Raw genomic sequence first — 24,447 nt, 5'->3', positions numbered from 1 at the left:
ACAGAGTGGCAGTGTTTGTGGCCTGGGCTGGGGTGGCCCTGGGCTGGACACGTGCCTGCCTAGGTGCTCAGCAGCACAGGACGTCTGGGGCCCAGGACACGGCTCAGCCTCCTGCCTCAATCCTGGCCCTCCACTGACCATCTGCCCAAAGGCAGGCTCTGTCCTGGGCCCTGGCACCCCAGGCCTGGGCACACAGGTGCCTGACCAGCAGCATCCAGAGGTGCTCGGAGTCCTTGGGCCTGCACAAAACGTCCAGGTCCAGTCCTCTGTGAAGTGGACAGCCTGGATGGAAGTGCACTGAGTCTGCCCCTCCACAGCTGTGGCCACCTGAGGCTCCCTGGGCAGGCACTCAGCCCAGGGTCCCCTGCCCAGAGCCGTCAGTGGGCTGAGAGGGTCTAGGTTCTCAGTAGCCCATCCAGGGCACTCAGGGAGGCCAGGAGGAGCCCATGTGGGCCCTGAGGGACCAGACCACAGGCGCCATCCCCAGGCGATGACCAGGTGGGGCCAGAAGGGAGGCAGGCCCATCACCACGGACGGCTGCACATGCTGGGTTTGCCAGCCACAGGACGGCCTTTCCCTGTGTGGCCATTCAGCCGAGTGTGGCCAGGAGACGATGCCGGGTCCCCCAGGAGCCCTCCGTGCCAGGACCTCGCCCGGCAGCCCAGCAGTCCCCTCCTCCGTGAGAGACCTGGCCCAGACATGGGTGTGCAGCGGGACCCCAGCGCCCGTGCTGTGTCCCAGGCCAAGGCCAGGACAGCCCAAGGCCACAGGCCCCAAGGCCCGGCAGGCACAGACGGGACCTCGTGTGTCTGACCCTGGATAGGAGGGCGGCCCTGAGTCTGAGAGCTAACGGCTTCACCCGGGACCACCGGACCATGCCCACTACAGGCCAGAGGTGCCTTTCCGAGAGAGGGGCTGGGCTGGTCACCCACTGTCGAGCAGCCGCATCCCAGGGCGAGCATCACTCACTGCCCACTGGGCTGAGCAGCATGGCCTCAAGTCCAGGCGGGACATCTGCCAGTCTCCAGTGAGCACAGAGCTCTGTCCTTCGGCAGTGAGTGAAATGCTCTTAAGGTCTCAACCCCCCAAGAAAAAGGGGGCCTGACCCCACGCCCAGCAACATGGCCACCCTGGGCAGTGCTGCTGCCGGCCACAGGGCTGATGCGCTCCCCCAGCCCTCTGCTGAGCCAGGTCTCTGCAGGCCAAGGGTGCTCTGGGCGGCCGGGCACAGGGTGGGCGCTGGTCACCCCACATTCCAGCGTTCCTGGGTTTAATGAAATTATGTTGGAGTCTGATCAATCTCCACTCTGACTGGGCAGTTCCAGGCAGCTGGAAATAATACCAAGATTTTTTTCTTACAAACAAATTGATGCTAATTATCAGAGTGACCTGAGCCTGGCTGGAGCCACGCTCCCTTCCTGTGGCTCCAGCACCAGCAGAGGTCTGCTGCATGGGTGGGCTGGGAGAGCAGGTGCTCAGGCACTGGGGCCATCTCTGGCTGGCCGACCACCATGGACAAGGGCCACTGGGTCTGAACTGCGTGGGTTCTGGGGTGTGAGGTGCCACCTGCTCCTCTCCAGAGCCCTGGAGCCTGACCCCTTTTACCCACTCCACTGCCAGCCCGGCGCAGAGTCTGTCCCCCTCCCCAGGACTTCCTGCAGACGATCTGGTGGTGCCAGGGCACAGCCAGGCCTGGAACTGCACAGAGGGACCCTGAGAGCCCACGAGTGCCCAGAGGCCCAGGGTGCTCATGACAGGGTGGGCAAGCACGGGCTGCAAGAGGTCCGCCACAGGTCAAGCCGTGACCTTGAGCTGGACCTTCAGCAGGCCCATCCAACAAGGGCCGACCGACCCTCCTCCTCCTCCTCCTACCTGTGAGGCTCCCCTGGGGTCCTGCTGCCTGGTCCCAGGAGCCTCACCTTGAGGAAGGGACTGCTGCACCCAGAGCTGCCCCCAGAGGCCCGGAAGGGGTGGGGCTGGGCCGTCCCCAAGCAGCCAGGGGGAGGCGGTTGCTGACACCAGACGTGAGCCATGCGCCAGTCCCACTGCCCAGGCAGTCTCTGTCCCCAAGGGGCCTCTGCAGACCTCGGTGGGCAGTCCGACAGCACCAGCCCAAATCGGACGTGGGCCAGATCTGCTGCCATGCCCACTCCAGCCGGGCATGACTACCTGTCTAGCAGGAGAGCACAGGAAACTGGACAGAGCGGCGCTGTCAGGCCAAGAGCGTGGACGTGCTTGTGTGTGAGCACGCTTGTGTGTGAGCCCGCACACGGGTACACATACGTGTTGGGGGAGGCGTGGTGCTGAAGCTCATGAGCCCCTCTCCAGGCTGCAGTCAGGTGAGGAGGCCCAGGGCCTGGTGCTGGCTCAGCCCATTCCTGCCCCAAGCAGGACCTGCTGACAGCAGAGTTCCTCAGCTCGCAGAGGTTCCGGAAAGAACTAATTACACACAGTGAAGGCCTCCGCTTCCCTGTGGGGTGCATTTCCATAACGTCTAGCACCAGGCGGTTGTCCAAGGCAGCATGCGTCAGCTCACCGGGGCCTCTCGGTCAGTGGGGGCCCTGCCCCGGCCAAGGCATTCTGAGACCCAGGGACCCCGCATGCCTGCCCCGAGTGCCCAGAATTGGGGCCGGGCCTGTGTTCTGTGCCCAGCCCCTTCCCCGGAGCTGGCAGAGGCCCAGCTGGGGGAGTGCCTTCCCCTTCCTCTGCTGAAGAGCCCGGGCGGGCGCGGCTGCCCTGGTGCGCCCGGGACCCCTCCCGGCGGGCGGCAGCCCCGTGGTGTCCGGCAGGGCCCGCCCCGGCTCACCCTGAACATCTGCTTCACGCGCTGCCGGGGCAGGTTCACGTTGAGCTTGTGCAGCAGCTGCAGCACCTCGCCGATGCTCAGGCTGCCGTCCCGGTTCTTGTCCGCCTCGTCGAACGTCTGCTTCAGCCACTTGGGCACCAAGTTAGGGGCCAACGAGGGTCCCAGGCTGGACACGCCGCCCCACCCTGCAGCCGAGGCCCGGAAGGGAGGACCCCAGCCCAGGCGCCCCTCCCATCCTCCTTCCTCCAACGACCCAGAGAGGGGCAGGAGCCCCACCCAGGTGGACAGTCAAGGGGTCTGCTCCTGGGTTCTGCCCCTACTCCAGTGTCCAAGGATATTGGTCCCTGGTGCGCTGGCGGCGGGCCAAGCTGTCCTCGTCACTAATGCCAGCCATGAGGTAACGCAGGCCGGTCACCCAGGTGCGTGCCTCCTCGCCACTGGGCGAGACCAGGTCCAGCGACTCCCGGTGGCTGCCATGGTAGATGCTGAAGCAGCAGTTGGGGTCGAAGCTGCCGTCGGGGTAGCGCTGGAAGATCTCCGACTGCCGCCCCTCGCTCACCTCCTGGATGGAGTCGATGGAGACTGCCGGTGGTGGGGAGGGCGGGTCAGGGCCTCCCAGGGGCCAGGCATCTCTCGCCTGCCCGGGCTGCACACCCTGGGGCTCTGACCTCCGCTCACGGAAACGGCCCAGCGCCAGCAACGCCCCGAGCCTGCGGGGGCCCCCAGCCTTTTCAGGAGTATGAGCGCAGACACACTGGGCTGAGGACCCCCTGTGGCTCGGCTCTGGCCCAGACACACGGGGCTGAGGACCCCCTGTGGCTCGGCTCTGGCCCCGCAGCCCCTCCTCCCTCCTGAGAGGCATCTGGCCGACTCGGGACTCCCAGGAGCCCGTCCACCCGTCCAGCTCAGGCCAGCTCCTTTTCAGCCTCTGTGACGAGTCCTGGCAGGTGTCAGCAGGACCCTCCCAGATGTGCAGGCCACAGGCAGCCCCTCTGGGCACCAGGCACCCCGGGCTCAGCACAGCTGCTGACCCCGCCACCCGCTGCCTGCTGGCCTTTCTCTATCCCTGGCATGTGGCGGGATCGGTTCAGAGGACAGCTGGCCCCTGCTGCTCCTGCCCCACCGGGAGCTTTCATGGCCAGGGGGGCTCCAAGCACCAGCTGGGTCTCCGGGGTAGGGGAGGCCGGCGGGGCCCCAGCCCAGTCCACTGGTTTCTGCCCCCGCTGCTCCCCGGCAGCCTGACCTGCGTCTGCCTGCTCCCCTGCCCCTCCTGGGTTTCTCAGTGGTCAGTGCGGTGAGCAAAGGCCTACCTCACCATGGCCACACCAGCTCCACGCCTCAGTTCCCACAGGAAGCCCAGAGCCAGGAACAGTGCCCAGCACAGAGTGGACATCCCTGACCGCTGGGGCTTCTCCTATCTGAGCAGCCTTCGGGAGGCTCCACCTCCCAGGACCCAGGGGACAGTTCATGCTGGCCCCTGGGGGTCTGGAGGAGCCATCCAATCCAGGACCTCCTCACCATGTTCCCTCCTGGGGCTCGGTGGTGTCCTTGGAGACTACTAGACTGAGGCCCTTCCCTGGCACACCTGGATACTGCCCTTCAGCAAAGCCAGAGCAGGCACTGGACACACCTACCCCTGGTCTGTAAGGCTCAAGTGTCCCTCCCACCCTGGCCTCCTACCTCGCCCTCAGTGTCCGGATTCTCCCATCTGCCCCTGCACAAAGCTGGCCACATCTCCCCTCGTGCTCCCACCCAGGCTGCCTGGGCCAGTGCTCGGTGCCCCAGCCCCACCCCGGGCGCCGGGCTCAGGTCTTGTTTCCTGTCTTCAGGCTGCTCTTCTCCCCCCCCCCTGGGCTGCTTGCCCCCAGCCCACCTCACCCCAGGACCCTGCCCCTGAGCAGCCCCAGCCCCTCCCGCCCTGCAGTCCAGAGGCTACCGTGGAACTCCAAGGCCACGTGAGTCTAGAGACACCCCAGACACAGGGGCTCAGCACCCAACTGTCCAGCAGCTGCTCTGGAAGGGCTCCTGAGCCCTGGGACTGTCCCTCCCGCTCCCCAAGCTGCCCACTCACTCTTGGCCTTCTCGTTCTTGCGTGAGGGCCGCCAGCGGAGGCAGGAGCGATGCTCGTCGAGGTAGTAGAAGCGGACCAGGCCCTTGGAGCCGCCTCGGAGCTTCACCATCTGGGTGCCCTCCTGCATGCTGCTCATGCACCGCTCCACTGCACACAGCAGAGACAGACCTCAGGGCCGGGAGAGCTGCGGCAGCCCACGCCCTGCCTACCCCCGTCCACCCACCCAGGGCTGGGGCCAGGCAAGACCCCAGGGGGGGACTGCCCTTTTCTGCTGGGCCGTGGCCCATCCCAGAAACACCTGGACGATGCTACAGTCAGTCTGGACCCTGAGGGGCCACCACTCAGACTGAATGAGCATGGAAAGCCCACAGCTAGACACAGGGCCCAGTGGCTAGCCTGGCTCTCAGGAGCCACTGAGCAGAAGAGACCCCTCAGCCAGGCATAGGGCAGACCCAGCAGGTGCTACCCATGCCCATAGGCCACACCTGAGAGCCAGAACCCCCTTCCTGTGGCATCCCCAGGAGCCTCCTCCTCTCCAGTGGGCAGCAAGGACACTCCACTGTCTACTCTCCAAGGCCACAGAAGCATGAGGGCACAGATCTGAGGTCGGAGGGACTAGTCAAATCTCCCTTTTCTGTCCACAGGAGAGGGGGCCATAGGCTTTAAGGAGTCCAGGCCAGGGTCAGCTGGCCCTGGCCCAGGGACAGGTCAGTATCTGCCCCCAAGCCCTGCATACCTGCTTACAGAAAGCCCAAGCCCTAAGAGCTACAGCTGCTGATGCTCAACAGTGTCCAACCCTGAGAGATGCACATAGGGAGGGACCCCTGGTGGGTGCCGCAGGGGACCTGGGCAGCTCCACCTGGGGACTCTGAGGAGGGAGCTGGTGCTGACCACAAGCAAACAGGAGCCGCAGGCTCCGCACTCACAGGGAGTGAGGCTCAGGAAGACACAGGTGTGACTGCTTGGTGCAGCAGGGACGGGGGACACACAGGTCCTTGAGGCCACCACAGGGTTTTGGAGGGTTGAGCTGGATGAGGCCCCCTCTGCCAGCAGAGCAGGCTGGAGAGGCAGAGAGCCTTGACCGCGGCCTCCGGGGGCCACAGGACGCGATGCCAGGCCTTCCCGGCAGCACAGCGCGCCTCCTCGTTCAGTCACCTCCCTGGGGCCCTCCTGGCCAGCTCAGCACAGCAGCCCACCCTGCCTGGGCAGAAGGTGCCCCAGACCCCCTGGAAGGCAGCTTGGAGCACCCAAGCTGCCCCCAGCACATTCCTCCAGGCCCCGGCACTGGCCCTGCCAGCTTCCCACCCCGGGTTCAGCCCCCAGGAGGTCGGGGTACCCAGCAGGCTGCCCGAGTGGCCGAGAGTGAAACAGCCGACACTGCAGGACCCTGTTCATCCCCAGGATGGGATGGGATACCCCAGGGCCCTTGCACCTCCAAGAGCAGCCCCTACTGCCCCAAGGCACCTGGACAGCCCCATGGCCCTGTAGAGCTTGGCCAGTCCTCAGCAGGGAAACTGCTCCCTGGCCCTTCTCACCTAGTGGGTCCACCTGCCCCATGGCCACACCACCATACTGCCTGCACCCAGAGAAGCACCTCTGCCAGGTGGGCCACGGCTCCCACGGTCCAGCACATCCCCAAGCGATGGCAGTGGTGGGGGCTGGCTCGCGGAGGCCCGAGAGGCCCGGGCAGCAGATCGGGCAAGGCAGTGCTGGGCAGGAGGGCTCCTCTGTGCTGTCAATCTTCACCCTCCTCTTCCTCCTCCCCCTCAGAGCCCCAAGTCTCTCCCAGGCCGTCCCCAGGCCCCGCTGCATCGGCCCGACGGCCACCTGCAGCCCCAGAAGGCCCCGGCCAGCCCACCCATCCTCCAGGGCCCCAGGAGACCAGAAGAAGCTGCATCCTGGGGGCTGGGGAGCTGCAGCCTCGGCGCCCCCACCTCAGACCAATCCCGGCTAATCCTGCTCGGATCCAACCCAGCGTCCAGAGGATCTAGGCCAAGGGAGCGCCCAGCTGCAAGGGGGCCTGGGGAAGGCAGCAGGCTGTCCTGGGCCCCAGGCCTGGAGCTGAGGACTAAGGGAGGACAGACGGCCCCTCCCAGGACCCAGAGACACCACCCCAAGGCCTGAGGTGGTTCTCATGGGCCCACCCCTGGGGCCATTACCAGGTCCTGCCTACCCTGGATGCTCCACCCCAACCTCGGACCCCACCTGCCTCACGCTTACAGGGACCTCCAAGTGGATCCCAAAGCCCAGGAGGGAGCAGGCCCAGAGCAGGGACAGAAGTGGCCCATGGCCCAGTGACCAGCTTCTGCAGGCCACTTGCCCAGGCCATTCTCCCAGGTCACACAGGACACCTCTCTGCTCCAGCTCCCAGCACAGGGGGTGAGTGCAGGGCCCTTGAGCTCTGTCTGTGGCTGCCCAGGTCCTCCCCAGCCCCAGGCCCCTGCTGGCCGTCCAGCCTGGCCTTTCCCCACGCCCACAGGGCTGAGCCATGGGGCAGCTGTTTCCAGGGGCACAGTCACCACTTCATTGTGCCCCTGAGACCGGGCCTGCCTGGGCAGGCTGCCCCCTCGTGACAGCCTCCTGACCTGGGAAGGGGTCAGGCGCCATGAGGGCCCACCTATCCACCAGCCAAGTGGCCAAGGGTCCCAGTGGAGCCACAACCTGCCCAGACAGCCCCAGGGCAGCCACACGTCCTAGGAGCAATCAGTGCTCGGGCTGCCCTAGGGCAGAGGAGGGAAATGGAGGCCTCCACACCTCCGGGATCTCTGGGCATCTCCCTGGCCAGCTCCCCCCGCCAGGCCCCACACGGCACAGGCCAGCCCTGCTGGGGGCAGCTGTTGTACGACCACAGCACTCACAGTGATGAGGACCTCTGGGCCTCCTGCCCCAGCCAGCCCGAGTGGCCCTGGCCTGCCTGTCCCTGGGCAGCAGGAAGCTGGCCACAGAGATCCGATATAATCGACTCAAAGCCAAACCCAGACTCCAATTAGGAGCCCTGGCCAGAGGCCCTACCTCATCTGCTGGCTGGAGGTCAGCAGCAGCCTGCCCTTTCTGCCTTGAATTGGATTAGGGAACCTTCAGCCACTGGGACAGGAAGGGGCATGGCCCCAGAGTCCCCGGAAAGACAAGCGGCAGGAGCCCCCGACAGCATGGCCACCTGGGGAGAGGAAGCAGGCCAAGCTCTGGGGATGCCAGGGCCTCTGGACACCAAGGCTGGGCAAGAGGGCGAGGCCCACACCCGTGGTGTTCCAGGGCCACCACACTCCTCGGCCCTGGGCATGGGGAGAGGCCACCACGGTTCCCCGCTGCCCTGCTCCCACCGTCTCTCCGTGTGGCCAGGCCACGCACGTCCCGCACAGCCCACCAGCTCCCAGAATCCAAGAACAGCTGCTCCCCTCTGCCCTGGGGCTCCCCAGCTCCTCTCTGCCCTGGGGCCCCGACACACCTGCTCCCCTCTGCCCTGGGGTTCCCCACCCCAACACACCTGCTCTCCCCTGGACACACCTGCTCTCCCCTGGACACACCTGCTCTCCCCTGGACACACCTGCTCTCCCCTGGCGGGCCTGTCCCCCAGGCGGCGCACTCCTTCCCCTGCCCTCCTTCCTCAAGTCACCCACTGGCCTCCCACTGTGACCAGGGAGGGATGTGGGTGCCTGGATGGGGCTCTGGGAGGGGCCCAGAGGGAGTGGGCCTGGCCCCAGCCCCACACTGTTGCGGGGACTGTTTCTATTACGGGGAGCAGGGAAGAAGCCTCTGCACCCCAGACTCCTGCCCCCTCCTCAGCAGCCGCAGGCTGTAATCCTCCTCTGACCAGGAGGGAAGGCCCAGCTAATCCGCCTGATGAATGGCTCTGCCCGAGGCTCCCTTTGCTGCCCTGGGGACCAGGTGACCCTCACCCACCTCTGACTCGGGAAGGAACAGAGGAACACACCTGCAGCTGCTAATGAGCCAGTGTCCCAAGCTGGGGACGTCACAGGGGAGTCCCAGCCCCGGGCAGCTCTGTCACCACGCAGTGTAGCTGAGCCAAGACCAGCAGCCAGAGGCCACTTGCCAGGCCCCTGGTCCCTCTGGGCTCAGGCCCACTGAGATGCAGGCAGGAGGGTCACCTACCCGACTCCTGACACAGAGGGGGGGGCTGCTCCCAAAGAGCCAGGACAGTTGGGGAAGCACCCTTCCCCCCTCCAAGCCAGCCAGGACCCCACAGCCACACAGAGCCACCCAGCAGCACCAGTTACACTCAGGGCCCAGGCCAGGGACCAAAGAAGCCCCCACCCCAATTGCAGCCTGAGAGCTACCCAGAAGAACAAGTCACAGAGGGACTCGGTGGGCCCAAGGCCCCTCCACGGCACACCCTGACTCACCCTGCCTGCCCGGCACGGGGCACCGGCTGCCCTGCGCATCTCCAGTGGGACTGAGAGCACTGCCCTGGCCCTGTGTTTTCCCACAAGGCCCTGACCCCAACTGTAGTCCACACCCAGGTGGCCCAGGCTCAGCCTGATCCAGGACACTTGACGCAGACTGCCCAGCTGTCCTGTGCCACCCTGCAGGCTCAGGGGCTGAGGAAGCACCCACACTTGGCCACACTCACATGGAGGCCAGAGCTGAACCCAGTTCCCAGTCCAGGCCACCTGAGGGCCAGCAGCCCTGGTCAGGAAGGCCAGGTCCCTCCTCAGGCTGCACCCCGCACACACCAGTGGTACCCCGTCCCCTGCCACAGCCACATGGTTCCCAAACCCCCTCAGCGCAGATCTGACCAGGGAGCTCCTCAGGTAAGGACTGAGGTCCTGTTCACCCAGCACCCAGCTGCCCGGTGGGAAGTGGGTAGGGGCCAGGGATGGACAGGAGAGGGCCCAGGCCACGTAGCTTGCTCCAGGAGGGGCAGGAACCGGTGGGCTCCCGGGCCTCCAGGCTCGGCCAGCTCTAGCCCTCTCCTAGAGAACCTGTGCCCAGATGCCCAGGACAGATGGACAGACAGACAGGACCATCTGAAGCTGGAAGAAGGGACAGGGAGAGTTCCACGAGCCTCAGGCCCCCGTCTGATTCCGAGAGGGCACTGTGACCCTCCTCAGCTCAGCTCTGCCCCTGCTGGCCCCGACAGCCTGGCCTGGAGAGCGGCCAGGCAACAGGTGCCCCTGGGCGCCTCCACCTCTGGGCTTCAGTTTCCCCTTATCAAAAAGTGTCCCCGGCAGCCGCGGTGCCCTCCTTCCCAGAACTCGCGCAGGACACACAGCACCTGCATGAAGGAGGACAAGGCCACACTGCTGGAGGCAGGGCAGCTGGAGTGGCCTTGTGGTAGAGATGGGCACTGTCTTCACAGCAGGCCCCATGGCAGCGGCCACAAGGCCAGGGACAGCCCAGCACCTCCGCCTCTCCCCGGGGCAGGCTGGAGAGCCCACCAAGTCCACAAATTGCAACCATGGGCTTTGTGGCCCATGCACACACGTCCCGGGCCACCCTCAGGTGCCACGATGCCCCTTGCACAAGCCAGGAGCAGGAACTACAAGGAACGGCACGCGATGCACACGCACTCATAGTGAGCAGTCAGGCTGGGCACAGGGGCACCGTCTGCCCTCCTGGTGCCCTCTCCCAGGACTTCCACAGCAGCCCTGGCCCACCAAGGCCCGGCTGTCCCCCTGCCAGGCCTCTTCATTGTCCTCTTTGCCTTCCTGAAGGCCCTTCAGAGGGTCCCTTCCCATGTCTGCCTAAGCAGAAGGGTCAGCAGTGTGGGACACGAGCCGAGGCTCCCCTGGCCCTCCCAGGGCCGCCTCTCGATCTGCGAACCCAGCTCAGCACACAGGGGGTGCCCAGGTGGTGCCTGGGGAGGAGAGGAGGTGGGAGGCAGCAGCCCCAGCCCAGCCCTGCAGGGCGCCCACTGGGATGAGCCCGGCCCCTGCCCAGCGCGGCTCGGGAGGGAGGGAGGGAGGGACGGGCCCACACACATATGGCCGAGATAATTTAAACGTCTGAGAGCAGCAGCGCGTCCCCCCGCACGTCTGGGCGCCTCCTCCCCAACTATTTTTACTTATCAGGGAGTGTGAGTCGGCTCCTCCACCATCCCCAGAGGGACCCCGGGCAGCTTGCTGGGAGACGATGGCCGTGGCCAGCCCAGGGGATGGGGTCAGCCCAGACAAGCTTGGGAAGAGACATCAGGGACAGGTGCTTTGCTCAGAGGACACAATTTCCCCAGCAGCCCCCTTCCTGCAGGGCAGGCCGCTGGCTTTCAGCAGGGTGCGGAGGGTTCTCTTGGGGAGGGAGGGAGGGAAGGGAGGGAGGACCCATGGCCTGCAGCTCCACAGCTAGGACAGAGCCGCAGGGCAGGCTGGCCAGGTCTTGCTGTGCCCACTTGGGCAGCTTCTGGCCACCCTGCCTTCTCCCACCAGAGCTCTCAGACCCCAGAGCCAGGCAGGGACAGCGAGCAACCCAGGCAGTGGAAGAGGGTCCCCTGTGGCCATCCATGCTCCATTCACCACACACCTGGCTCGCCCCGGCCTCAGCCCCACCTTCCACCTGCTCCCAAAGGTCCCTGGGGCTTGTGCAGTCAGCTCTGGCTGTTGCGTTAGGCGTGGGGATGGCAGCAACCTGGCCATCCTCAGCTGCCGGCATTAGCTCCGGGAGCCAGCCCCACTTGGCCCAGGGAGAGCACTAGCAGGGCCTTCTTATAGTCCCACCACCCAACAGGGACTTAGGGATGGAAACCGCCTGACGGACAGAGGTCCACAGGTGTCCAGCTGCATGCAAAGGTGCTGAACATCAGGAGCCCTCAGTCCCGGGGCGGTCCACACAGCCTACAGGGGCAGAAATGGACAGGACATTCTCTGAGGCCGGTAGCCACTGTCCAGCACATCCCCACAGAGAAGGCCCTTGTGTCGGTGGCCCTGGGCTCCTGCCCCATCCCGTCCCCTGCAGGCAGTCTGGCCACAGGGGGAAGTGCCTTCAGCCCAGGGAGGCCCCCACATCAGGCCTTCCTCTGGCTGCCCAGCAGAGCCCGGGCCTCCTTTCAGCCCCAGGGCCAAGTCCAGCCTCAGTGAGGGTCCCTCCAGAGAATGTGCCTCTCCCTGCCCCGCACAGCCCCAGCTGGTGGCATGTGGCAGCTCAGCTCACAGTGGTGGCATTAATCACACTCGACAGTCCTCCAGGAAGAGGACTCTATTAATAGCCCATTTCACAGCTCCCTGCTCCCGCAGGCGCCCCTCAGCCCCATGTCCCTGGGGCCCTGTCCCTGACACCAACAACTGGCTTTCCCGAGCCTCAGTTCTCGTCTCCTCGCCCTCGAGCAGGCCTGGCTGAGCAGATGCACACACGCTTGGCCACGGCTCCCTGAAGACAGGTGCACGGCCAGCATGGGGGACAGGTCTGGCCCCCGCGCCACTGCCCAGGACACTCCAGGAGGAACTGGAGAGGGAGCAGGCTTGGGGTGGGGCTCTTTTAAACCTGGAAGGTCACCAGATGGAGCCCTGGGTGGGGGGCCCGATACTCCCAGGGAGAGTCCTCCAGGCTGTGGCCAGAGCCCACCCTACGTTTCTCCTTGCTGCCTGGAGCCCAGGTCAGGCAGGAGGGATGGGCAGCCCGAGTGGGGCCAGGCAGGGCCTGGGAGGAGAAAACACAGGAGGGCTGAGCACTTGGGTGAGTCCCCGCCTCTGGGGCACTCCACCCTGCCAGAGCAGCCCAGGCCACCCGGAGGCCAGGCAGCAGCTTCCTGAGAGCCCTGGTCCTCCACAGCCCACAGCACTCACAGGTAGCCAGTGGGGGGCGTTCTGCAGACAGAGCTGGCCCCCCCAGTCCGTCTCCCTAAAGGCTCCTGGCATCTCATGAAGTCACAATGCCCGAGACCCTTGGAGGTCCCCGGACTATGAGGCCTAAGCAGGCTGCAGGACCCGCCCCCAGGAATGAGTGGCCTGCTCCCCTGAGCTGGGACTCCACCCTCACACCCCAGGACCTGCCTGTCTCCTTCTGGGTGGAGCTGGAGGGCTCCCGGGGCCAGCGACTCCTGCCCCTGAGCAGCTCCTGTGCCCTGAGGCTGTCCACCCCTCATAAGGCCCTGCCCTAGGGCCTTCACCTGGCTGCTATGGGGTCCCTGTGCCCAGGTGGTGACTTTCCACGAGCCAGAGAAAACATCCCACCCAGGAATGGGGCTGCAGCCCCCGCCCGGCCCCCCACGTTCCCCACACAGGAAGTCCGTGCAGCCTGTGGAGCGCCCGCGTGGGCCGTGCTGGAAGCCGGATCCCAACAGATGCGTCCAGTTACTCAGCCCCTCCTCAGCCCCTCCCAGCCTACCAGGGTGAATGCAGGCACATCCGTGGGACCCTGGCACCCTACCCCTGCCCAGGAGGACACACTCCCTGGGTGGGGGCCAGCCCTGGTGCTCCAGGGGAAGAAGCAGGAGCTGGGAGTGTCCCCACGTCCCCATGGTGCTCTGTCCTCAGCCGCACACTGTGACTAAAAGGACCATGCCAGTGTGGTTCTTCCCTGCAGCACCTGGCCCTTGCCCAGAGGATGGAGGCTCAGAATGGGCCCAGCTGCCCCTGCTGTATCCTCCCCTCCTTGGCCAGGTCCCCTCCCCTGGGGGCTTGCAAACCCAGGCTGAGTCTCCCTGACCCGGGGCCTGGGGACCACCTGTAGCTGAGAGCCCCTGCCCCACTAGTGGCCAGCCCAGGACTCTGCCTCCGGGGGCTCTCGTGGACCAGGTGGGCCAGACATGACAGCCAGGCCCCCCGGGGGCCATCTGCCGTGGAGACGGCCCCCCTGGAGTGGGGCTATGGTGGGGAGTGCCCAGAGCAGGAGGAACCCCTCAGAGCACCTGCACCAACGAGAGCCCAGCCACACTGCCCCGCTCCGTGAAGGCCTCTCAGCCCGGGAGGGGGACACTCATCCTGGGGCAGGGCACAGGCCAGGCCTGGAACCCCACGGGGGGGGGGGCCACAGTCCCTTTCAGGGACCCTCTGTGGAACACTCCGCAGACACACGGGCTTCAGGTGCTCGCCGGCTATCCTGTGAACTGCTCCCACACTGTCCCTCTTGTCCCTGGAGGCTCAGAGAGGGTGGGTGTTCCGTATGAGGGCACACAGCGCTCCCAACTGCCCCAGTTTCTCCTAGGCATCCATGCCAATCAGAAGTCAGAACAAGTCAGGTCCACAGCCACCAGGAGCCCCTCCACTCTCCCGGGAACCCGCCCGGGAAGGAAGCTCTTCCTGCCGTTCCGCTTCACCCTTGGCGCTCCCACACCTGGCCCGGAGCCCCCACACACTCCTGCATTTGGGGCAAACGGAAACTGCTCCAGGGAGGCTCTGCGATGCCTGCCTGCCCGGCTGCTGACGCCAGCTCCGAAGCCCTGCGGGCAGCCCCTTCTCACACCCAGCCTGGATTCTTCGGGCAGCGCTGGGCAGCCTCAGGGCTTATCACCCTGCTGTTCTGCATGGTTGCCTAGGGCAATGCCCGTTCCCCAGGTCGGGAAATGGGACAGATCTGAGCAAGAATGTTTGACGCCAGGGAGGACCATGCTGCCCTGTCCATGGTGCTGACTGAAGCTCAGGCACGGGAAGCAGTGGGGTTGGGCCAGGAGAGCAGCCCCACTGGACACCCCAGCTCCCTCAGATCTGCCCCCTCCAGGCTGGAGTCCGGGGGCGAGTCAGGCCAGGGTCACCTCCTCCAGCTGCCCACCTGGGCCTCCATACCCTCTGCAGGGGGCATCTGCCTGCAGGATGGCGGCTGGGGGTGTGGAGGGCTGGGGCTGTGGAGAGCGAGGGGCTGGGTAGTCATTGGGGAATGGGGTCATCCTATGATTCCTAGAGACCCGAGGGGAGGGGTCCAGCCTGCTCTCGCAGTCGGGGGTCCACCAACACCATTCTGGCCCTGGAATCCCACAGGGAGGGTCGCAGTCCCTTTCAGGAACCCTCCTGCCTGCTTACCTTGGTCCCGGGTGAGCCCGCCGGGGGCCCCGGGCTCTGCCATGGCCCACGGGCACCAGCCCCACTGTTACCAGCTCAGCCCGAGGGGGCCAGGGCCCCGCGCTGGCCCCCAGCACCCTCCAAGCCCTAGCCTGAGCCGGGGCGCCCTGCACACAGCACCCATACCGTTCAAAGCCTGCTGCCCGCGCCGCCAATGCCGGCACGCCGGCCCAGGAAGGGAGGGGAGGGGGCGGGGCGAGGCGCCAGGGCCACCACTGGGACCGCCCCTCCCGCGGGAGCCCCGCCTGCCCTTAACCCTTGGCTGCCCGATGGCCCGCCCAGGCTGCTGTGGGCGCCAACAGCTTCGGGGTCTCAGGCGGCACTAAGCCAGCTGGCTCAGAGGCCAGAAGGGGAGGTGGAGCCGGCTCGCTCCTGCCAGCAGCTCCAGCGACCACCTGCCATCCATCCTTCCCCCTCCCTCCAGGAGGCAGCCCTCACTCTCAGGAATAACTACACCCGCTGGGGGCAGGAGCCAAAAGCTCGGTCTGGCAACACCCACCGGATTACCACCGGCCTGTGGGCTGGATCCAGGAGTGCCCCAGGGCTGAGACTTCAGGGGTAGCTGAGGCGACATTCCACCAGCTGCCCAGGGCCGAGGGTGTCCAGCCTCGTGGGGGCCTGGCCCCAGGGCCAGCTCCTAGTAAAGGCTCCAACCCTTTTTGCATCAAGTCCCCCCACCCCACCGTGTCCAGGGGTGCCCTGGCTAGTCCTCACCACCTGACTGAGCAGGCTCTGGCACCAGGGGATGCTGAAGGGTGGACCCTACTGCCCTGGCACAGGGTCCCGTCAGGTGCCCGGGACCAGAGGCTGAGGCCTGTGCTGAGCTGCACCCCCTCCCATCTCCTGGCCCATCATCAAGCCCTGCCACCCCAAGACCTGTGGGGAGCTACCCTGCTGCCAGGCAGCAGCCCCACTTTCTACACCCCTGACCCCAGCCGTCCCTGCCTGCAGCCAGCCTGGCAGGGTCCAGGGGACTTGGGGCCGCTCCTAGGGATGCTGGCCCCGAGGTTGGGAAGGCCAGGCAGGAGGACAGGCCTGAGCAGCAAAGCTCCGGGCTGCCTCTGGGACCACCTTAGGGTGTGACGGCCTCCTGCCCAGCGAGGTCCCCAGGTGCGGAGGGGAGGGAAGCCAGTACCAGTCTTGCTGCCAGCTGTGTCCTGCCCAAGGAAAGCCCCTGGGCCTGGCTGCCTGGCACCCTTAAAGGGCAGCCTTCCCCTCCAGTGACACTCGCGTGCCCTGACAGCACTCTGGGACCTGTCCTCTGACGGACCTGTGTCTCTCAAGGCCACACCAGCCAGGGTCCCAGGGCCTGTGTCCACACCACTGAGCAGAGCCACTGTAAGGGGCATCCTCCTGTGGGCACGAGTCTGAGTGAGGGTCCTGGCTGGCCAGGGCAGGAGAGGGCCCTGTGGTAGGGTCAGCCAGGCCAAGAAGAGGGAAACAGCCCATTAGTGTGGCCAGAAGCCAGGGAGCAGCGGGGGTGATCCAGGTCACCCCACACCTGGGCAAGTCCTCCAGGAGAGAGCCAGCAGCTCCACATCTCAGGGAAGGAGAAACTGAGGCAGGGAGGGGGAGCGCGGGAGAGGAGACAGAACCGAGAGCGGGGACGAGGGACGAGGGACACTCAGGCCCCCTCTGTCTCAGGGGCGGGGTGCAGAGCCCAGCCCAGCCTCTACCTCCTGGAGTGGGTGAAGGCACACTGGAAAAGTCGGGTGAAACCCAAGTTCAGACTCTAATGAATAATCCATCTGCGTGGCCAGCCCCGCCCCCTGCACTCAGCCGGGAGATGATTTCCGCTACCACGGCTGCGATTAAAGGGGCGATTAAAACCCTGCTGTACATGTTAACTTGCCAAGATTCTCTCTCCTAGGCCTCCTTTCTGGGCCCAGAGTTCTGACTTCAAGAGCCTGAGGCCCAGGAGGGGCGGCTCCGTGGTGAGGGAGACACTGAGGTCCCCAGGTCGAAGCTTCTCCTCTGAAGAGGACCACGGGAATAACGTCAGGACCCCCATCCTCTCTGGGGTCCTCAGATCAGGAGCAGGGTCACCACACAGCCCTGCAGAGCCTAAGCTCCTGCTGCAGAGAGAGGGCAGCCCCCCACCCCTGTGGACCCCCTCCCTGGGATGCGACCTGGCCACTGGCTGCCCCCCCCCGCAGGGCCAGTCTAAGGCTGGATCTGGCTGTGGGCTCCCACTGGGCCTGCCCATTGCTAGGCAGGCACTGCCAGGAAAGGGACCAAAGGACACAGGCGCAGAGGTTCTGGGCCAGGCCTACAGGTGGACAGAGGCCATCCCCTCTCTGTGCCCTGGCGTTCAATGGGAATACTACACACGTGTTCACACGTGTCCTAGACTGAGGCTCTGTACCACGTGTAGCCACTCCACCCTCCAGGATATCACTGATAACCCAGATGTCCTCCTTGGCAGAGGTGACCCTGAGGGTCCATTCCCTGTTCTCTTGTGTTTCCTAGGAAGTGACCACCACAGCTTCATGCTGCCCACCCAAGACCCCACACAGTGTCCCCTTCTAGTCTCTCTCAGTTGGCAGGGAGGGCATTTCCTGGCCCGACAGACTGGAGAGAGGCCCCAGGAGGGCCAGGGAGCTGCCCAGCATCCCACAGCAGCAGGAGGCAGCCGAGCCTGGGCGGAGCCCAATCCCAGTTCCCCCAGGACAGGATTTCCACGTGCAGCTCTGCAGTCCGCCCAGAAGTAGACCTCCTGGTGACCTGAACAGATGCCCTCCACCTCCAGTGCCCAGATGACCTGGAGGGAGTTACGTGGCCGTGCCTGCATCAGGATGACCGGCTCAGGGCCCACGCTTGTGCTGTGTTGAGCAGTGAGCCCCAGAGACAGCAGGGGTGGGACTCTGGAACTCGGCCTCAGAGAGGATGAGGCCTGAGGAGGCCTTCAGCCCTCGGGAGACAGCCCCAGGCACCTCTCCCAGCTGGACTGGGCTGCAAGCCTTCCCCTGGGGTCCCAGAGCCCTCTGCTGACCAGAGGGCAGCACTGCAGGCTTTCTGGGGCAGCTGCCCAAGGAGCAAAGCCCACTCCCAAGAGCCCACCGCTGGGTGGTCCAGAGTGAGAGCCAGCTGGGGGTGGCCTAGGCGTGGTACAGGAGGTGTCAGGGGGAAAGGGGCTTCCAATGCCACTGTAGACAGGAGCCCAGCTCAGCTCAGAGAGACTCGCAGGGCAGTGCCCACATCAGGAGGCTGGAAACCCCGGTTCAAGTCCTGGGGGCCTCTGTGCACCCTGAGGGAATTCACTGCCCATCTGGCCTCCCTATCTGCACTGCCCTCTTTGGCGGCCACCTCTGTGAGTAGGGCCAAGTGCTCTGGCTCTGCTGTTCTCGGGATCACAGGCCTGGCCTGGGCCTGGGCAGCAGCAGCCTCCAGAATCAAGAGGCCACAAGGGAGTGGGGCCTTGGCACCCTCGGAAGCCTTTGGGGGCCTCTCGGGTTTGGACTTAAAACGCCATCCTTGGAGAGGTAAATCTCCCAGGAAAGTCAGGCTGCTCCCAAGGGCTGGGTGCCCCAGATGCGCCTGGTTTTACCCAGCTGAGCAGGCAGGGGGCTGTGGCTTACCCCCAGCACAGCACCGGGCACAGCCAGAGCCCAGTGTGTCTCTGTTTCTGCACCTCTGCCGCCACTTCAGAATGTCTGAGTCAGGAGGCCTCTGGAGGCCACCAGCTCTGCTTTCCAGGTAGGAGAACTGAGGTAGAAGTGCCCTGTCCAGAGCTTCAAGCTTCACAGCTGAGCAGGGGCAGAAGCAAGAGCCCACAGCTTGCCCTCCAGGTGGGCCGGTCCCCAGCGGTCACCATGGCCCTGCTGACCCTCAAGCAGTTGCCCCAGGATCAGCCTTGCACGGATGCCAGGACTCCCTCTCCAAAGTGCCAGGTGTGTAAAGGTGGAAGCACCAGGGCCCAGGTGACAAGGTGGCGCTCACAGCCCCGATGCCAGGAGACACAGGGCCAGCAGCCCGTGTCTGAGACGTTGTATTAATCATTCAACATCAAAGCCATTCAGTGTTGCTTCCTGCCTAGTCCAAGAGTCCTGCCAATGTCACAGCTTCTTCTGGGAGACTGAGCTGCCCCGGAGGGCCGGTCCGGAGGCCAGACCCACCCCCCACGGTACCGGCTGAACAGCCTCTTGCCCTGGGACCTGGCGGGGGTGGAGGGTGCAGGCAAGTGGCTCACTGGGTGAGGCAGGGAGGCTGGTCTTTGGGGACACTTTTCCCCCCAGGTCCCAGCATGTCCGCAGTTCAAAGGTCCCCTGCTGCCTTGACCCTCCGATCCCACATGGAGTCGGGCCCACTGATGAATGTGACCCAGGTCTTGGCTCTGAGCTTCAGCGGCTGCACAGAGGCCCACAGCCTGGAGAGGAGGAAGATGGGCCAGGAAGCAGCTGGCCTGAACTCAGCACCCCTCACGGGGCGGCTGTCGGACTGAGGACGGGCGGCCCCCGGGGCCAGAGTTCACCACGCCCAGGCAGAAGCAAAGAGGCTGGAGGTGGGGACCACAGAGGTGTGAGGCGGCACGAGGCGTGGGGTCATTCTGGCTGGACCATCACTGCCCCAGAACACCCTGGGCTGCCAGGGCAGGAGGACAGCTGCCATCCCAGGTCCAGCCAGAGAGCAGGGGCTGCAGATGGCCCTTGTTTGGGGTAAGGCTGTGGAGGCTGGAGACAGGGTGACAGTGCTGCGGTGCCTAAGGGGGTGGAGTCCAGGGGATGGAGGCCAGGGGATGGAGGCCAGGGGGTGGAGGCCAGGGGGTGGAGGCCAGGGCAGCCAGAGGGTCAGGGAGCTTCGGAAAGGCTCTGGCCTGAATCACCACTGCCACTCACCCAGGTATCGGGTCAGGTTCCACGTGGGCCAGCGGCAGCTGGCTCTACCCAGGCAAGCTGCAGCCAAGGCATACTCACAGCCGCCAGGCTCCACGCTCCCCAGGAGGCCTCAGCCCTACCCAGGTACCAGTGGGAGGGCCTAGGTCAGCAGGTCAGGGTCCTTTCCTGGGCTGCAGCGGCCCTAGCAGACCCGAGGCAGCCAGTGCTGCCCTGGCTGCCCTCCCTGCCTCCCCGCACCAGGCTGACCTAGATTCTGTGCCCAAGTGCGGCAACCATGAAGAACTTCAGCCAGCCTGGCACTGAGACAGGTGGGCAGGAGTCCAGGACCAACTCGGCCAAGCAGCTACCAGCAGGGCCCCAGGACACACCCGCTGCAGGGTCCGGGGGGAGCTGCCCACAATCTGCCCCCCTTCCCAGTCTCTCCCTCTACAGGGCTCCCAAGGTCTCTCCCAGACAGGGACTCTGAGAGGCTCTTGCCCACTGCCCACTAGGCTGGCCCTACCCCAGGGCTGGAGGAAGGGGAGAGGGCAGGGTCACCCACTGCTCAAGGGCCCACCTGCACCCAGTGGCCAGGGCCCAGCAAGGCTGTGAATCTGCTGGAAGCCCTTCCTGAGACCAGCTCCACAGCCCCAGCCTCTCTCCAGACCCAACAGGCAGTCCTGCAGGAGCGCTGCTCCCGGCCGCCCCAGCCGGTGCTGCAGTACCATGTGCTCGGGCAGCTGGTCTTTACGCCCAGGGACTGCTCCAGCCCTTGGGCTACTCACGTGGATTAAAACCACAGAAATCTTGGAAAACAGAAGCACATGGACCCTGCATGCAAATGTATGCAAATAAGCCCTGCTCCAGGGGGCCTTGTAGGCCCACAGAGCAGCTACCCCAGTGCCCAGACAGGACAGTCCCTGCCACACTTCCCTGCCCTTCTCCCTCCTCCCTGATCCCACCCCCATGGCCAGCAAGCCTTTATGAAGCACCTACTATGTATCAGGGATGGCTGAGGACTGGGGAGGCTGCAATGAGCCAATCAGAAGCAGTTCCCAACCCCAGAAGGCATCTGCTGGTAGAGGGCAGAGCCATGGCAGTTGACCTGGCTCCGTGGGGAGGTCTAGGCAGTGGGCCCAGGGTCCCAGAGCATTTGGAAGGTCCTGGAAACAAGAGGCCTCTCCCCTGGAGAGCAGGGGCTCTTGGAGGCCTGGGGTGCAAAGGATAGCTCTGAGTATGCAAGCCCAGCCCCACTGGGGAGCAGGGCCCCTTCCTCAGCTAGGCCCAGCCCTGGAGGCAGGGAAACGGAGGGCAGGAAGTGGCCTAAACAGCTGGATCCTGCCAGCAGGGCACCTGGCCCAGGACGCAGCTCAGCGCACGTGACCGGAGCACCAGGGCCAGAAGCCCACGTGGCAAGACACTGCTGACGGACTCTGCCCTTGTCCATCAGCGCCTGCCCCTCACTGTGCCACAGATGGACAGTTCCATCACCAGAGCCAAACTGAAACCACCTCCAAATGCTGCCGGCCCCAGGCATTCCACAACGATCTCATCTCACTTGCTAGTTATGTGCTGAATGTGTCCCCTGTGTGCTTTTCAAACACCCTGGTTCCATTCAGAAGCCACTGCTCGGTGTCTACTGATAGAAGGAGAACCAAGACCAACCTGAGTGGGAGCTCTGGGGTCCCCAACAACAAAACAGAAGGCTCCCAGCAGAGGGGGCGTGGTCGGGGACCTCATCACCTGGCACCACGGGCAGAGCGCAGCTCGCTCCTAGATTCAGTGGACTCCCAGCAGGTGGTGAGAGCTGGTAGCCATGAGGCTCCACGGGGCCCGAGGCCCACCAGAGCCCCACCTCCAGTGGACCGTGGCCTGGTGGCCAGGGAGAGCAAGGCAGGGCTGCCTCTTTACAAAGAGCAGCTGGTCACTAGGTTCCATGGCACCTGGAGTGCCCCAGTGTCCACAGACCCCTGCTGCCTGGGCTCTGGAGAGACAGTCCAGGTTCAGGGGTGGCCACGCACCAGCCCCAACTCACCCCTGGGAGAGTGGTCGTGTTATGCAGGCCAGTGTGGCCCTGGGATCCAAGAGGTCGAGGGGGGCCAAACCTGGCGGCAGGAGCATCCCTGGGCAGACCCACAGTCATGGTAGGGGCTGTGCCTCTGTGGGGTGAGGGTCTGAGTGGGGCTCTCTCAGAGGACAGAGCCAGTACCCACACTGCAGGGCCCAGCACTCAACCCACTCTGGCCTCCCCAGGCCAGGCCCTGGGGCGTCCGTCCCGACACTCTGCCCTGGGAGACGGACCTTCAGACCTGCCAAAGGAGGCCAGAGAGCAGAGGCCTCACAAATGCACGGGGCCGGCAGGGAAGTGCAGCGAGCCACGTCCAGCTGACTGTGCCCAGAGGTGTGGACCCCAGCACAGAGTGGGCGGGCGCCCACAGCCCGGGAGGCCCCTCCTTTCCCCTCAAGCCCAGAGAAAGACACCAATTACTTCCTCATCTGGGTTCCCGCCAGAGTTCAGCCAAGGTGTCAGGGCCTGGGGGCAGCTGCCTGGCCCAGCACCGTGCAGTGGACTGTGAGTGGAGCTACTGCCCTGGCAGCAGGCAGTGTCCGCGGGAGGCTCAGTCCTGGGCATCTTGTCACCACGAGTCTCGCCCTGCTCTTGCTGAGATGCGAATTCTATGGGCCTCCCCAAGCTGACCTCTCCTCAGCCCCTTCTGGCCGACCACACAGCAAGGGGCCACCTCCGGGGACCAGAGGTGAAGCCACACTTCCCCCAAGCCCAACAGCAGGGGCCCAGGCCAGATCAGCACGCCAGGGAGCTCTTCCAGCTCCACCTCTCCTTCTGTGGGGAGGGTCCCACCGGGCAGCCCCTGCTCCAGATCCTCGGCACAGGGCTGGCGGGGGCCTCGCTGCCTGCCCTCCCCTCCCCACGGTGGCCAAATACTGGGCCAGCCCCCTTTCCCACAAAAGACCTTGGCAAGGTCTCTGCATGGCACAGACCGCCTGCACGCCTCACAGGGGCTGGACGCTCAGCAGGTCCTCCTCCTGCCCCTGGGCAGCCCAGTGCCTTCTCCAGGCCCCAACCCGAGCCAGTGACCTCCCTCTGCTGTCAGGGCTGCTGACAGGTGGGACGGGTCCCTCTGCCTGCTGCATGGTGACCGTTACCTGTGCCCCCTGGACAAATCCCCTGCCCGCCCTGGGCACCATGACCTCGACTGGCCTGCCCTCTGCACCCCCAGCCACGTGCCACCTGCCTATGTCACGGCCCACCACGACCCAGCGCTATGCAGGCTGATGTTTATTTTTTCTTTAAAGTAAAAAAAGAAAAGGAAAGAAAGAGGGTGAGTCACTGGGGTGTTCAAGGGGAAGGCTGAGCACAGCGGCCCGCACCGCTCCCTCCTGAGGACCGGAATCGTCCCTGCCCCCTCCTCTCCCAGGTCTGGGGACTGCGTGAGGCGGGACCGCCGCTCAGTCTGGGGAAGCTGAGGCCTGGAGAGTCCTCCGGGCTGACCTCTGGGGCGCAGGTCTCCCATGGGCTCCGCCTGCCCCATCGTGCAGTGTGTCCCAGAGCAGGGCCATGAGAGGCCAAGGGGCTTCACATCCTGTTGTCACAGCCCACCTGGGGGCTTCCAGAGCACAGGTCCCATCCCCTGGCCAGAGAGTGGAGGAGAGTGGGGTGTGGGGACCGGCAGCTCCAGCCAGCTGCTTGGCCCAGACCTCATTCCTGTCCCGGATGGTGGGTGGGGCCAGTCCAGACTGGCTCCCCAAGAGCCCTGGGCGCCCCCAAACCCCAGGTCATGTGGACAAGGTCTGTTCAGCATGAGATGACCACCTAAAGCCACACCTGGGACCTGAGGACTGGACTGGTCAGACCCTAGGACACACTGGATCCCAGGTGGGACAGATGGGCCTGAGTGGCCTAGGGAGAGTGCCTTCACCTTTTACTGTGAACCCCGGGACCCTCTTGCCTGGAAGCCCAGGAACAGCCACTCCACTTCCCCGTCCTCTGCAGACTGGAGGCCAGTTCTGAGGTTGAAGTGGGCCTCTCCACAAGAGCCCTGACCAAATTGAAGTCGGAGGAGGCCCAGTGGGAAGCTGAGGTCCAGGAGGGAGGTGGCCTGTCCCCAGCCCTGGGGGGAAGTTCAGGGGGCCCGGGTCTCCACGCTGCCTGAGCCTTCCCGTGTTCCCCTCCACCCACAGGAATCGGGGGTCTGCTGGGGACCACAGGGGGCCACAGCCTAGCTGGGCTGCCAGGCAAGCCACCCTGTGACCTCACCTGTCCCCAGGGGCAAAGGCAGTGGTGACGGCTGAGTCACGCCCACAGCTCCCGAAGGCTCAGCTGAGCGCAGGGCAATTTTCTTTTGAGGAGATGCCAGAGCGAGAGGCGGAGAGCGCAGGCTGGGCCGGCCGAAGACGAGGGCTCCGTGTGACCTGCCGGCTTCTCCCAGCCCTGGGGCAGGGGCCTGACCAGACCTAAGGCTCCTAGAGAAGCTGGCCACCAGGTCCTGTGGGCAGTGGCTGTGCTCCCTGGCCAGGTGGGCTGCTGACCCTGCCTGCTGTCTGGCAAGTGTCCTTGGGAAGTGCCAGGCCTTGCGGGGAATCAGGGGGGAGGCCTGGCATCTCTGCCCACTCCTGCCTCACCCCGGGAGCCTAGAGGCCCAGAACAGAGGGAGCCTGGAAGGGGGTGTCTGGCAACTTGGGGACCCCGATGGCAGCCCCAGGTGCCAGGGGCACAGGTGGGCTCTCTAGGTCCTTCCAAGTCCCCCACCGCTCGGTCTGACGATCCCAGGCAACGCCGTCTCCTTACAGATG

The 24,447-nt window shown here is 65.3% G+C and overlaps 1 protein-coding gene across 5 annotated transcripts in view; it reads right to left on the bottom strand.

The window, feature by feature from the left end:
- Nucleotides 1-14,998, bottom strand: part of Plch2 (phospholipase C eta 2) — a 34,747-nt gene extending 19,749 nt beyond the window's left edge. For 2 of the 5 annotated variants that reach the window (XM_078025051.1, XM_078025053.1), the window contains exon 1: nucleotides 1,920-2,259. In XM_078025051.1, coding sequence (XP_077881177.1) covers nucleotides 1,920-2,144 — 225 coding nt within the window. In that variant the 5' untranslated portion in view covers nucleotides 2,145-2,259. Of the gene's footprint in view, nucleotides 1-1,919; nucleotides 2,260-2,283; nucleotides 2,783-2,806; nucleotides 2,938-3,145; nucleotides 3,389-4,877; nucleotides 5,025-14,782 lie in introns of those variants that run through there. The other 3 variants (XM_078025055.1, XM_078025054.1, XM_078025052.1) reach the window with 3 other exon arrangements.
- Between the last annotated feature and the right edge of the window lie 9,449 nt (nucleotides 14,999-24,447).

The sequence above is a fragment of the Ictidomys tridecemlineatus genome, chromosome 11, assembly GCF_052094955.1.
Source record: "Ictidomys tridecemlineatus isolate mIctTri1 chromosome 11, mIctTri1.hap1, whole genome shotgun sequence".
Lineage (NCBI taxonomy): Eukaryota > Metazoa > Chordata > Mammalia > Rodentia > Sciuridae > Ictidomys > Ictidomys tridecemlineatus.
The sequence above is the reverse complement of the archived record's forward strand: the minus strand, read 5'-3'. Positions and strand labels throughout refer to the sequence as shown.